Genomic DNA, 16,262 nt, shown 5'->3' with positions numbered 1-16,262 from the left:
CATGCATGTGATATTTTAATGAAAATATTAAATGTTTTAAAATTAAATGTACTTGTGACTTTCTTCATATGTATTTACTATTCACATTTGTCATCCCCCTCAAGAAAGGCCACCCTCATTATAAGGCCACTTCCCTGCTGCAGTAGGGGTGGCCTTATAAGAGGGGGACTACTGTATTCTCATTTGAGTATTACCTATTCAAAGCTTTCTCTCTATAAAGTTGAGAGCTACCCATGAAACTTAGGTTAACATGTAAAAGTTTTATGATCATAACTTTCATTAGAAAATGAAAATGACACCAACTTTACTACATTTAGCTTATAGTTTTGTCTGCAAATAACACTTAACAAACTGAAAACAGCTGGAACAATGGCCTCAAATAATGTATCATTGTATACAAATACTAAATCACTGGTGAGCCTGTACATTATGTGAAACAGCTGGGTTTATGCTGTTTAAAGATGAGTGGCCAATAAGTTGTAAGTAAAATATCGCACTCACCAGCTTTAGCATAGCTGACAGATATTTCAGCAAGTCGTGCAATGCTGGCTTCATTGTTGATGGAACCATCTTCAAACAGGATTCCTTAAAAAGAAAAGACAGTGTTACATGTATTTTGATATTCCAGCTTATATCAGCAATATCAAGTTTATAACTGATTATTTGATGTTTTTTTAATGATTAGATTAATTTCGGATGATCTGATGGTTTTTATTCTATCATCCAGTCTTGTAAATCACAATTTCATACATCCATTTAATATTATTATGTTTTACACAATGGTAAATGATTATTTAGCAGTGGTAAACTTGTAATAATATTCATGTCACTGGACACACATACAAAAATATAAACACTTCTTTCAAATGTTAACATTTGGAAACAAGAATAATTTTTATATATGAATGAAAAATACTTTGGCAGAACATGAAAAGAATTGAGAATACAGATGACTTGGAAGGCTCTGTCAATATTATGTTAAACAGGTTTAAAAGGATGAACAAGATATGGATGATAATGTTCATTTTCATTACCATAAACAAACAGAAATATCCGTCTAAATATGTGTAAGGACTGTTCCAGTAAAACATACATGGAACCAAGGGAAGGCACTTTTAATGAGGAGTACTCAGTCACAGATGCAATTTAGAATTTTCTTATCATTTTAATATGAAATCTGTGAAATCAAAGTACCCTGATATATATTTTTTAAACTGCCATCCCTGTGTACCAAGTACGTTTAAATGGAACAGCCCTAAGTTAATTAGAAATATTTAAGTCTTTTCTTCTCTTTTTACCCTTGAAAGAGAATTATTGACAAAAATTTCATAAAATATTTTTGAGAAAATTATTTAACAATTATCATTAATGAACATTTTCTATTGAGATGATTCTGTATTGCTGGAAGTTCTACACAGAAAAATCTCTCAAACTATAACAAGGGATGTACCCTCTCCACTAATCAATTCCTCTCAGGAATCAATTAAAATATCTATGTCCCTTCACATATTTTGGCTGGCCTTTCAAGGTCATAAGAACCAGAAACTGTGGAAAATGTGTTATTATTACAAACACAAACTTTTTTATAAACAGAGAGCTGACAGTATGACTAAGACACTGAGGGATGAAATTCTTCCAAGTCAAAACTAACAATCAGAAATGGTCAGCAAAATGTAAAATGTGTGAATACCAAAAGAAAAAAAAAGCTTAAACCCTTTGACAAATAGGAAGTGTGGGAACTGATGATTTCAATTTTGCTTTCTTGTAGATTTCAAGTTGGTATTTATGTTTCTCAAACTCACCACAATGTCCATGACAAGTGTATGGGCACAGACACACATCACTTGCAATGAGAAGATTGGGGAACCATTGGCGTAACATTCTTATTGCCAGCATAGCTGGAGAATTGGGAAGATCAGCCCCTGTCCCTCGGTTGTCCTGCAAAACATCAACCAATCAATGTCTTGAGCCACAAATATGAACATGTATATATAACATAAGAATTTATATCATGTTACTGTAACTGTCAAAATAATCAAAAGGATTTTACTACCTGGACTGAACTTAGCTAAGGTTCTGAGACATGTTGTACCGCACCTTTGAAGCATTCAACAATGCACCTCCACCCCCATCACAGACTTGCAAAAACTTCAACAAGACCTTTCTATTACATGATTCCATTGATACAAGTTTTTCCAATGTTAATTACAGCAATTCATGATACTGCACCATAGTAATTTATTTGTAAAGTCATCATGTAATTCAAATGGCTTCCTTACTAAAATGAACTAAAACATGCTGAACTTAAAAATTGTGTATTAGATCATTTAATAAAACAGTAATAGACAATTGTTTCAGTGAATATGAAATTTTATGAAGCAGGAGCCCACCCTATTGACCTCAACTTCACATTGGTCAATGTTAGGTTCACTGGTTCATATAACTTCTTGTTATATACACATTTTTATTTTTTCTTACTAGTATTTGTTATTTTAGTAAAGCATGCATATCAGATGTCAATGACCTATTCTTTAATACTCTTCCTGGCAGGCTTACAACCAGATTTCGGTTTTGTACATAATATCAGCAACAAAAAATATACAACAAAGCAGCAAAAAAATATGGCATATAATGCAGAGGTGATCTGATGCAATTTCATGGGATACCAGGGAGAACCGTAGAATGTTATCATCAGGTCTATGAAGAATCCAGTCTAAAATGTGACCATGTTTATGGGTGGGTTGATTAAGTGACTGTTTGAGGTTGAAAACATTAATGGAATCTAGGAGTTTTGATGTGTTTGGGTTTCCAGGACAGTCAAAGTGAAAGTTGAAATCTCTAAGAATAATCAGGTTGCCACCTATTGAATTTCCATACTCCAGGAGATTCAGAAACTGCTCCAAAAAGAGAGATTCAGTCAGCTTGTTTTTTTCTACTAGGAGGAGGGCGGTATAGGCAGAAAAAATGGACTGAAACACAGGATGCAACATATGAAAAGGAAATTATTATCTTATCGGAGCAATACTGGATGATAAATCTTGTTCACATTTTTCATTACAGATGAAGCATTCTATACATATTCACTTAAAATGAAAGGTCAATAATATTATAATATGGAATCTTATCATGGCAATGATGCCACAGCTGTTGCCAGCATCACATGCAAAAAGATACCAATGTCTCACAATGGAGAAACAGGGAATCTATTAAAATTAGTTATTGCAATGTAAACATGACAGTGTACAACAAAAAGTTAACATTTGTAAGTATATGTATTTACAGTCAAGTCACTGAGCAAAACAGTCAACAACGACGTAAAATAAAAGTTTATTAAAATAAATAATTAAAGAACAAGATTATTGAGGTTTGTAACCCAATCTGATTAAAGTCAGATCACTGCCATATATGAACATCTGACAGCAACCATTTAGGGGCCATGTTCTGGTGACCTATGCTATTGCCATAATCTCTAATGTAATCAGACAATCAGCTTATATCTTTGCAATTGGAGACTGAGCAGTGTGGACAAAAAGCATCAATGTGTATCAAACAATTTGATTCACTTTCTGATTTTGAAAAGCTGCATTTCCATTAGCTGATTCAAAGGTATAAATGCATGTTATACACACCAAAATTTAGTAATTTGGAATATGACACATGCTCTGTCCTACAGCAGCTGTCAGGTAATGCTACAAAAGATATAATTTACATTTTAAATAGTTCTGTAGGAAATTAAAAATTTGCATCGTGTACATATAAGGACCATCCCCAATCATATCTGAAAGTTTGAGCAAATAACTTAAGCAGTGAAGGAGGAGCTGAATGGCACATTACACACACACACACACACACAGACACACACGCAAAAGCATTCAGAGAGGCAAGATCACATCAATTGTATCTTTTCATGCACAATGCATAGGGATAATTATATTTTCTACTTGGTGAGATATAATACCGGTACTTACCTTTGGAATCTTGGATGGAACTCCAAAGATAAGAACACATTTTAATCCTTTCTCAACAGAGGGTTTAACAGCCGCTTTCAGCTTGTTGATTCCATAGCGGAACTGTCCAGGCATACTGGGAATTTCCTGCAGTGCATCTTCATCATCACTATGAACAATAACAAGTATTTCTTATAAAAGAGAACCATGAAAAAGTGCTACAGATAGACAAAAGCCGAGCTATATCCACTCCCTCCCTTAATTACCTCCCCTCTGCACTCAATGCTCATTTCTCCATATGATCCTCTAGTCTATCATCTCTGCCCTCCTAAGGCCATGAACTTTACCTCCTTCCAGATCACTAAGATACTGCCTTAAGTCTATGCTATTTCAAATGAACCCCCTATGCTTTCCTATTTATTCAATTCAGGATTGTGTAAATATGTACTTTTAATTGGGTTTGACTTGAAACAAGAACTGATGACATCCTAACTTTGTCATTGGCTATAATGCCATTGCTAAAAACAAATACTTCTTTGTTCAAAAAACTGCTTGCTTGGTGTTATATTTCTTTTTCAAATTTTTGTTGCTGTTGTTGTACTTTTGTTTAACTTCAATTGAATTTAACTTTTAACTGCTCATCCCATAAAAGGGTCAGCATTTACCCACTCTTCTGTAAAAGATATTTCCTGAATGGAACACTAATTATATATATATATATATATATATATATATATATATATATATATATATATATATATATATATATATATATCCTGGACAGTGAGCATGTAAAAACTTGGTTAAGATCAAGGAAGTCAGAACAGCATTGATATCACACAGAAATAGTTAAATTCATTTGATCCTTGAGTCATAGTAACTGTTAACCAAAGAAGCAACAAGTCCTTTTTTTGTCTTAATGGCAAATAATGTATGAAGTTTATTTTGACAGAAGATGGTGTCATACACAAAAGCAAGTATAAATCGTTGAATTCAGTTTGGAGGCATGGATGAAGATCTCATTAATTGTCTGTCCATCTGACTGGTTAGTCAAATCAAGTCAGTTGCTATCTACCTGCTGACTGGTGACTGGTAAGTCAAATGCTTCTTGCTCAGCTCTCATTACCACCTGTCCATCAGTGTTAAGTCAAATCAAGTAAACTGTTTTTGACTCGCATTCAATAATGCTAAAACCAAGTATAACATAATCTATTATGTGCCTTTTCTGCTTCCAAACATAAATTAATCAAGAATGTAAAAGATGGTAATATTTCAACAGCACATATCATATATTCATAAAACATGGCTAAACATAATAATGTATTAGTGTATAAAACTTGAAACAAACCACTATTTTGCTGCATAGACATATGGAGTATTAGAGATGGAAAAATAACAAGACTGAACTGTGGTATTATTTAAATAAGGTGACCAGCACATCTCAAAAAGTTAAACCGGCATGATTAAGAAGTTTTATTCTAGTATAACTGATGATGGCAGGCTGATAATTTGATAGATCTGATAGTGACAAGCTTGTATTGCTATGGATAATGCTAGAAAGCATGTTTTGCCTCAAGCTAGGCAATTAGTCACTTAGAGAGGTGTCCTTTGATTTTCAATGTACATACTCTACCTTCTGAAAAATCTCACCAGTACATATATTTATTCAGATAGGATATTCTTTGATATGACTGAGTACAGCTGAATTCTCTCTCATTATAGCACACTCCATTATAATGAGATTCAACATATCAATATATGGCTATGCAGGGAATTCTACAAAATTGGAAGTAAAACAGGGAACAAGTTTAAAATTTAAGACTAGTTCAAGGGTGTTCTCCCAATGTGCTTGCAAAAATAAACAGATGGTTCACCTGGCAGATTTACTCTGAAAATTGCCACCAGTGCTTATAAAAAGGCTCTGAATTCCCAACAGAAAAATAAAATCATTATACTCAAATAGGTATATCAAATGTGCGCCATTATGGGTTGAAAGGATACATCAAACTTGGTAATATATCATTATTTCATTTCTAAAACATTTTGACAAAATTAAATACACAAATGCATAAAACTAAAACTATATATTTGGTGTTTTGTTCATTTCCCCACAATACATTCACTTAATCGATGAATTTTCAGTCTTTCTCACTACACATTGTTCAGTACACAATGCTTTTAATTTGACCAGAACGTTTTACTTATACCACCCATATATGCCATCATCAAATTTTCAATCATTCTAGCTATACTGTGTTTAGGTATACAATGCAATATACAGTTATAAACAGGGGCCCCGAGTGGCCGAGTGGTCTAATGCGCTCTCCGTTACGGATCACTGCCATCTCACCTTTGTCTGCGTGGGTTCGTGTCTAGGATTCAGCCAATGTGGGTATGTGAGAAAGCTTGCCAGTAGCTTCTCATGGGTCGGTGGTTCTTCTCGGGGTTTTCCCCGGGTTCTTTCTCCACCATTAATTCTGGCCGCCATGCATAGCCTATCGTGTGCTGAAAAATGGCATTAAACCCCACAACAACAACAACAGTTACAGATCCCGACTACTGTGTTATAACAAAGAAGAGCTGTACTTTACAGGATGTACATCCACTGAATGCTGACATTTTCCTTTGATAACTTTAAAAGGAAAATGGATCCAAAAAATTTACTGACACTAAAGGTGAACAGAATTACAAGAGTGTGCAAGGTAAGTCCAATTATTGATGTTATGCAGTACTCTTGTAACTGAAAACTGTAAAGCAGGTCACAGCAACCTGCTATTGGTTGAGGTGAAGTAGATACATGAATTAAGGATGAAGATTTATGACTGCAAGAAAAAAAAGTACAGAAACTGGCCTAAACATTAAAGGTGTAAAATGTCAGTGAAGCAATGCACATCAAAGTGGTACTCCAAGATATTTGCACATGTTTATTACTCAGTAAGCAAGTCTCCCAGAAACTGATCTAGATGTAAGAAGTGTTTTGAGGGGGTTGAATATTCACTCACCCAACCTGAAACAGAATGTGAACATTTCCAGCAACTGAGTGAATTTTTTGATCACTCAACCCAAAAAGTGTGCAGATTCAAGGCTGACCTTAATAAAAAAATGTTTGGCAAACAATATTTAGAACTTGTCATTTTTAGAGCATATGAGTGACAGCTCCATAATATTTTGCATGAAAAATATGGGAAATTTAAAGCATCTGAGGTAGGTGTGTAAAGTTAGACTAGTTCCCTCATTAACTACACCCATTATAATATAAAACCTGGATCCAAATCAAACATGGATAAGCCAGCATCTAGATTTGATCGCAACAATTATGTTTTCAAAATTTGTTTATGTTTGTCAAGAAGTCCATAATTAAACACTTTCCATGTGATCAAAGTTAGGTCTTTAACATCGTCAACTTGTATCTTTCAATAATAGCTGGTTGAGCACATGTTTATGTTGGACTAGTAAAAACTTTAGTACTTACCAGATGAGGCAAGTAAAAACTTTTTAGTACTTGCCCAACTAGCCTAGTGGCTATTTTATGAGTTTATCAACCCCTGGTTAATTACCAGCATTTGGTAAAGTGTAGCTATATTCTGCAGTGTATTGGCACAAATCTATTGCCATGTTATAGATACTGACATAAAGGTAAAAAAATGTTCCCTACAGTATAAAATGAAAATCAGAGCAAAGGTATGGTGGTGTAGTACTCCTCAGTATGTATCCATATATAAAGTTTTGATACACAGTGCTCAAAGAAAAATTCTAGACAGGGACCCTGGGCTGATGACCTTTGAAAAAAAAAAAACAGACTCCAATTTCCATATGTTAAAAACTGCCCCATCTTTTCCACTATTATCTGTCACACAATGCTGCAACTGCAGTACTTCAAATACGAAAGGTAAAAACAAAATCATATTAAACTGACTTGTGTGTTCTTCAGATCTCTAAATATTTCATGCAAAGCAATATTTTTTTCCAGGTCCTGTAGTCAGCCATTGTCTAATTGCTTTATCAAAGTCCTCCATACTCACTGGATTAGCATTACAGTTCCTTAGCATCTGCAGTGCGTCTTGCTTTATACAGTTTCTCTTTACACTTTTGATGTTGTTTATACTTTATGTTTTGCTTAATATGTTTAACCTGTGTTGCATTACACTAGTAAAAGCATGAACAAGGGACAGTTCAATTATTATTCATTCAACTTGAACCCAAAACTTCATAAATGCTTCAGCTTTCCTTTTTATCTCACCTATGCCAAAGGATGGTCAATTTTAAATCAAAGATTCAAAAGCCATTGTGGAGTACATCTCATCCCTTTGTTGCATATAGTACCTGGAAAATACCCTGCATCTCCAGATTACAATAATAAAGTAATCAGTCAACAGCCTGTTGAGTATATGTGCTAGCCTTAATCCCATTACTCAACCACGAATCACTGAACTAGTTGCAATGACTGCTGGAACAGTTTGGTACCAACTAGACTGGTTCTGGCTGGTTTCATTAAGGCACATAAATATCCAAAATGTTATTTGTTTCTCCTACAACCACTGAATCACAAGTACATAAAATCAAAGTGAGTACCTCTTATAGGTAACCCAGGCAATATGTTCCCCATTCATAGGTCACATGGTTCGATTTGTACACAAAAGTTTACAGCTTTTGACAGAATTATGACAAGACAATCTACACACAGCTAAGTGACATGCATGGAGAAAAATATTAATATTACTGTGTTTAGTCTTTCAACATCCTTAAATAACTTTCCGCATTTCATCAGTGCAATTAAAGTTTTCTCAGCCAAATTAGAATCTTTCTGGACAAGTCCGAAGAGCAACTCACTTTGACTATTGGAGAATTGTTGTTCTTGTTGTGGATTTAATGCCATTTTTCAGGACACAATAGGCTATACATGGTGGCCAGTATACGTGGTGGAGGAAGAACCTGGCAAAACCTGGTAACAAATATCATCCCACTGGAAGCTACTAGCAGCTTTCTCACATACCCACAATGGCCAAGCCCAAGACTCAAACCCACACAGGTAGAGGTGAGATGGCAGTAATCAGTAAAGATGAGCACTCAGACACAAGGAGAACTCCAATCTGAAATCAGAGTGGCCCCAGGCATTGAGCTATAACAATTTATGAGCACTGCACAATACAAGTGTGTGTGTGTGATTTTGGATTTTTAATGTAGCTTTAACAATGTTTCAGCCATATCTTTATGATGTCTGCCATATGGCAGTTTATAGTGATGTCCAGCACTGAGGCATCATGCTGCAGACATGAAGCATGATGTCCCACACATTATCCTGATTCCAGGCTGACCAGTCCTAACACTAGCCTCTTAATGTTGAGCACCTAGTGAGGCAGCTGTTAGTACCATTTGTTAAAGTCTTTGGTATGATTCAGCCAGGGTTCAAACCCACAACCTCCTGCATCTGAGGTGGATCCTCTAATAACTAGGCCACCGGAGTGGTGGCTAAATGGTGTAATTTAAAAGGAAGTGCAGAAAAATTGAAAAAGAAAACATGAAAGATAAAACCTTTTAAAGTAGTACAGTGGCCCTCCTGCCTTAAATGCATATCATCACCAAGACCCTTCCCAGTAGGCACACAATTTTTACAACCACAGTATAATCTCTTGGCACTGATAAATTGATGTTCCAAAGAACCCCTCTAGGATGGTCATCCCTCAAACATGGTCAGCATATAAGTAGACCAATGTTAAATTTACCTCTTCAAAGGCAGACACATATTGGTGTTTACATGTGGAAATCCCAAGAATACTTGTCGATTCCTAAATGTTAAAGACTTAATTTGTACCAGTCTTCCAATAAAGCTCCACACTATAATTCATACAAACAGGTAAGTAATCTGTTTATCCTTACTACTGTGAGCTCATTAAATATTAGGTGTTATCACTTTAATAATTACTGACTTTTATTACCTCCAATAATTATCAAGATAAAAATATTGGCAACTGACCCACCAGATAAGTGCAGTATTGTTCAAAACAAGTTGATGTAAAAACTGTTTGATAGCCATCTGGACTTCTAACACACAGAAGAAGAATGCAGGTTTTCAGATTATGTTCAGACAAACACTTCCTTTATAAATACAATGTTTTGTTTAAGTGATTCAAATCTGTTCGGTTATTGTATATATTACAACGAAGAAGTATGTTATTAAAAACAAGTGTACAATGTTGCAACAACAAATCCAATAAACATGAAAGAAAATAAAAATATTCTGCAAAAGTGAGAAAATGGTATGGATGGAAAAAGAGAGCTTGTTTGTACCCTGATATGAAAACCTTTGCACTGCATGAGCTCTAAACATTCCCATTACAGGTCTGATAATGAAAATCAAGCAAAACGTATATCACTTGAAATGGGATAAGGTGACATTTGCTGCTAGAACTACTATTAGTACCCCTACTTTGTGGATAAATTTGAGGCAACAACATCATTGTTAACTTTTCTGCTGGTAATGAGTGATGACACAGATTTCTGGTCAGATAAAATATCACCTGTTCTGTCCTTTGTGGAAAATCCACTCCATACAGAAATTTCTCAGGGAATCCAGATGGAATACTTCAGGAATCCGTATTGGAAGAGATACAGACTGAAAAACTATTTCTTCCGTATCAATTCCATAAGTACTTCACAGCGAGTGAAAATTGCATATGGAATAAAGTTGCAACTTTAATCCATAAGCACTTATTTCCATATGGAAAGCAGGCTCATGTGTTAAAGTATCATGGAAAATACTCTCTGAAGAATTAATAACCTAAATTATTTGATTCAAAGAGAAATATTGGTGGGAGTTAGAGTACATGTATATGATAGTGTAGCTCATGTGGAAGGATGAATATATACTCATATAAATTTAAAGAAACACATGCATGTCAGTTTTCTTTAATTGATTTCCATAAATGTTTAAAAACAGGCAAAGACATGACCCAAAAAGTAGAGAAAATGTAAACATGATCAAAACATTAATATCTGGTAGTACAAGCACAAATGAATCTTTGGACTTAGAAAATTTGGTACAAGGTGGATTTTGGACATGATCTGATGTTTACTATGAAAAATAATGTGTTTGGCTTACTACTTAAATATGCTCTACAAAAATCATACCCTAGTGAAAATGTGACTGAAATTTCAGCAAAATCCCAGTGAAATGTTTTTGACATTTACTCAAATGTCCTTTTTTCATTAAAATTATGGTATTTTAGGAGATTTTACCAAAATTTCTGAAAATATCAGTGAGAATTTGTGATTGAAATTTCAATGAGATTTTGTCAAAAATTCTGAAAACACAGTGATATTTTGTGATTGTAATATCACTGACATTTCAATAAAAAAATATCTGTAAGACATAATAAATTTTATTTTTTGTTTCTTGCACAATTTGAATATTTTTAGCAACATTTATATTTTCTGTTTCTGATAGCTGTAATTTTGTTGTTTATTTTAGGCACAATAACTTATTTCCACATCTTTCCTTGTTATATTTCTTTTTCAAATTTTTGTTGTTGTTGTTGGTGTTGTTGTACTTTTGTTTAACTTCAATTGAATTTAACTGCCCTCGAACAAGTTTTCTTGTTTTCCGTTTAAAACAGAACTTCGCTTTTCTCCTGATCTGAATCTGATTTTCCTCGATAATGACCCTTTTATTAACATCATCTCCGAAACATTTTTTTTAAATAATGCTTCATCCCATTCTGCAACGAGCTTTTTTATAAGTATTTGTTCAGTTTATTATTTAACAGATGATCACTGTAAAGAGCTTTCTGATTGGTCAAAATTTTGTACTTGCCCAATGAATCATCGCGTAACGGAAACTGATGGGAATGAGCACTGCTTGCTAAACATGGTGATTCAAATTTTTGAGCAGGATATGAGTTTGAATAACCATTTGAAAAATGTGCTACAATGAGAATAGCTTGAATGCAAAGTCGATTTTGCTTATTTGTGCCATAAAGAACTTTACATTAGCAGCTAAAATGTTAAATATGACAAGGAATTGAACCAGGATGATTTCAAAGTTAACTCCAAACTGATCATTAACTTGCAGAATTTAAGGAGGGACAAAATAATGATCACCAGTGTGAACTGATGCCAGATACTAATATCTATCAAAGATAGCCATATCATTGCGGAGTTTTCTTGGCCCACAAGTAGAATCATCCTTCAATATCGTGAGTGGTATTATTGTGTATATTACCAAAATATTCTAGGTGTTAGAATTAAGGGTAAATTAAGAATAATTATATCATGATAAACATTTGTCACTGCTGCTTATGGAACAATGACTAATTCGAGAGACCACAACAGCATCATAGTTTGTACATTAGTCAAAAATCAGTTCTGCAGTTACTGTACAACAGTGACATATGGCAGGCTCCTATCATTTCTTCTTATCATAATCAATGTCTCAAATCAATGCTTTTCTGTAATTTTGCGTCATTTTCACAGTTGAATTTTTCAATGCAGATTAATATTTTATATTTTATTTATGTTTATGTGTTGACAGATGCCTGTGCATATGTTCCTGATTCGATATTTTGATTTTTAAAATCACTTAATTATTTAGTGTCAAGCCAGACTCTTTACAACATGTTGTATATACTCAGGGATGGTCCTGGCTTTTAAAAATCTGTCACCAAAAAAATCGCCAACCTCAATATTTTGTCGCCAATTTTCAAAAAGTGTCGCCAGAACAAGTAGTGTACATTTTTTCAAGTGTTAATTTAGTCTATTAATGTAACAGGCAATGAAAATTACAAAAGATGGGTTAGTTAATACTTTAATTACAACAAGCATTAACAAAATGTTACAAAGTGTTACATGAAGATCCGTCGCGATTTTAGGGCTGCCCACTTGTTGAATGTAGTTTCAAAGTCTAAATTTTCACATCTGTACATGCTGATTCTCATTAAATTCTCCAGAGATGAGATGCAGAGTTTATTTCTGATGTCAGTTTTTATGAGGTTCATCTTACTGAATCCACGTTCACAGTCTACAGTGCTGACAGGTGACACCAGTAGTCTCTCAGCAGCCCCCCCCGCCCTTTATGGCTAGCTTCACAAAACTTGTAGTGAATTGCTTCCTAAATCCCAAGAATGATCACTGAATGCTGTATAAATTTTCTCGACAAGCAAAATAGGATCTCCATTCCCACGAATGAAACTTACACGAGTCAACACCTGGCAATATTGGACCGTATATATAAGCATAAATTCACACCCAATTTAGGGATTCTTTCACTCCTGTATTTTGAGAAATAAATAATTATTATTAATTATGCAAAACCCTTTTTTTTTTTTTTTTTTTTGCTGTTTCTTGTTGCGGAATTTAAGTCTCTGTAGCAGTAACACGGATTGATGGCAAAAGGAAAAGATCAATGAGTAAAATGCTGTACTGGCGACGGATATAATTGTGATTGAGATTTTTTCCATTTGCTTTGTATTTATACACAGTAGTCGGTACTTCAAAGGTTATCAGTTTTCTATGAATTTTCAGCAAAACTACTGTATTGGTATATGTAAAAAAGAAAGAGAAAAAAAAAGAGAAGGATTAGCCATTCAATTAATTGTATCTGTTCTATTCGCGTCTTCAGAAGTCGGTCAGTTGTAGGTATAGTTCGGTAGCATGATTGACTGTATCACAGCATACAGTACTCAGGCCAGATGTCAGCATAAGCAGATTATGATGTAACAATGCACTGTAAAGATGGGGTTGTCAATACGAACAAAGGATCGTTTGTGTAACAGATTGATTCCAATGCATTGCTTAGTCAAGTTTGTGGCTTCCTTTCGTTCTCCCTTTTAATTTATCCAGTCCAAATCCATGATTGTATGTACAAATTAAATAACCCAAAAGTATGTCGCCAAAAAAATCGCCAGATGGGATATTTTTGTCGCCAATAAGAAAAAAAAAATCGCAATTTGCGACATTGGCGAAGCCCAGGACGATCCCTGATACTGAATATATTGTACATAACAGATAGAAGGCCTCAAGGTAGATTAGTTCTGCAGCTAGCTGAGTTACCTTCATTATGATTATCCTTGTTATTAACTCCCATATCGCATGCCTTGGATGTCATTTAATTACAACATCTGTATAATTTTTTCATGTATACTGAAATATCACCTTGGTTAATAAAGACCTGTTTAATTCATATCCATTATTTATTTGAAATGTGTGACAAACTACTGAAACTTCAGTAAAATACTATATAATGATCAAAATTTTAGTGAAATCTCACGAAAGTTTTGGCAAACTCTCACAAAACTTTCAATGAAATGTCAGAGATCTTGCCAAAACTTAAGTGAAAGTTTTGGCCAAATTCTTTTGGAAACCTCACAAATATTTCAGTGAAATTTTAGTGAGATCTCACCTCAATTTCAATGAAAGTTTTGGCCAAAATATTTGTGAAATCTTACCAAACTTTCAGTGAAATCAAAAAGACTTAAGTGATGCCATCATGGATTAGGTTTTGTATGCAAGAAAGAAAATGAGGACAAGAAAACCCTAAACCTTTTTTGATAATGTCTGTTAAAATAAAATTTATGATCCATTTTACAAAATTATTGTGAAAATTTATCATCGATTTCCAATAATGTCTAAGAATCATTAGGCAGTTTAATAGAAATCTGAAGCAGATTTTTTATGGTTTAGGCAGAATACATTTTTAAAAAAAACATCTGAAATCCACCCCAAGTCCGCCTGGAAACTTTTGTACGGAATGGACCAAATTCCATATTAACTATTTACAAATTCCATATGGACCATTCACAAATTCCTTTAAGGAATGCCAAATCATTTTCCCACGCTACCGCTCGACATGGCCCTGATTGCGCCCACTTAATATGCAAGAACAGCGCACTGAATGGAATACTACCTTCTCATTGGCCATCTGAAAATAAGTTATAAATAAATACAGGACGTCATTTTCTTTAACCAATGAGAGGACAGTATTCCATTCAGTGGGATCCCACTTGAATATTGAGAAGCATGATCTGGGCCATGTCGAGAGGTAACATGGGAAAATGATTTGGCATTCCTTAAAGGTATAATGTTAAGTCCAACTTTTGATAGGGATACACACTCGAATGCCTGAGCTAAATATTAGTACCAAATTTATTAAGTAAAGCGTAGCTTGAAATATCAGCGTTATTCTTAAATAGGTCGCGTCAGCTAGGAGACAAGTGCCCTCCCTTATAGTATTTTATAGTACATGTATGACTAGTCCTATAATGTAAGACATAGCACATGTTGTTTTTGATTAAGTGCTATGTCTAACTATCCAAATAACGGGCTTGTACAATGTGTTCCGATGTCGTTGACATCAGAACGAGTAGTGAAAGTCACAGGAATATCTCACACATTTGGCAGCATATATCGATACTCTTCCACTAATTTATGTGTAATTAATATACTTACTGTTCTGTCTTTATCCTAGCGGAATAAAAATATGACACAGGCAAATGGACGCATTTTCATGCCAATACATTTGAATTTGCTGCATTTCGACAGTAGTCGAGGTATGCCAAAGTATGTTTAAGTAGGTTCATGTGATGGATATGTTTCTTGAACGAAATGAAACTTTACTCTCCCAATAGGCATAATATATTTTTATTCATTTCGTTAAAGAATAATATTTCAACTTAACCCAATTTCGGCATTCCTGGCTTTCATCACTTTCCAGCCAACTGAAATGTAGGCCACAAGAAAACTTGAAAACAGGTCCATTTCTTTTGTGAGAATCTGAATTTATTAGAGAAAAGACACCAGGGTAAGTAAAGTCTGACAAAAACATTATAACTTTACTTTGTCGTAAAGCGTCGTTAATGGTTTCCAGTTGTGTGTGATATTTCTGAAAATTTTACTTTCATAATACTGTTAGTCGACATCAAGACATGCTACACAGCACCATTAGTTAGGCTGTAAGACCCATCACCCACCAGAACAAAAATATGTGTCTTACATTGTAGGACTAGGGTAACATGGTCATATTCCGACCAGTAGGGTAATTCCAACTATGGATGTACGTCCTGCTGTTTACAACAAAGATATGCAAATTACTTGCTGTGTTCTTTGTTTTTATTTGTGCACATGCATATGCAAATTCGTAAAGATGTTTCCAGGCGACGACGGCATAGCGTGACAAAATGACATAATTGCCTTTACGCCTTTAACTGCATTCTCTTCCATGCGAGTTCAGAAAGGGTAATCATAAATTTATTTTTTTCAGAACCCTAGTTAGGTATCAATCATCCAAGATTTGTATAGCTTTCAATAACATAATAATTATGTTAT

The 16,262-nt window shown here is 34.4% G+C and overlaps 1 protein-coding gene across 1 annotated transcript in view; it reads right to left on the bottom strand.

Moving 5' to 3' along the window:
• The window catches only part of LOC149771857 (delta-aminolevulinic acid dehydratase-like), a 31,471-nt gene that overhangs the window by 14,030 nt on the left and 1,179 nt on the right, over positions 1–16,262 (bottom strand). Inside the window, exons 2-4 of the mRNA XM_089948128.1 lie at positions 3,969–4,116; positions 1,803–1,938; positions 502–585 (exon numbers count right to left, since the gene is read on the bottom strand). Coding sequence (XP_089804254.1) covers positions 502–585; positions 1,803–1,938; positions 3,969–4,116 — 368 coding nt within the window. The remainder of the gene's footprint in view (positions 1–501; positions 586–1,802; positions 1,939–3,968; positions 4,117–16,262) is intronic.

Source organism: Sinohyriopsis cumingii, unplaced genomic scaffold (genome assembly GCF_028554795.1).
Source record: "Sinohyriopsis cumingii isolate HCF-2022 unplaced genomic scaffold, ASM2855479v2 utg001623l, whole genome shotgun sequence".
NCBI classification, from domain to species: domain Eukaryota; kingdom Metazoa; phylum Mollusca; class Bivalvia; order Unionida; family Unionidae; genus Sinohyriopsis; species Sinohyriopsis cumingii.
The sequence above is the reverse complement of the archived record's forward strand: the minus strand, read 5'-3'. Positions and strand labels throughout refer to the sequence as shown.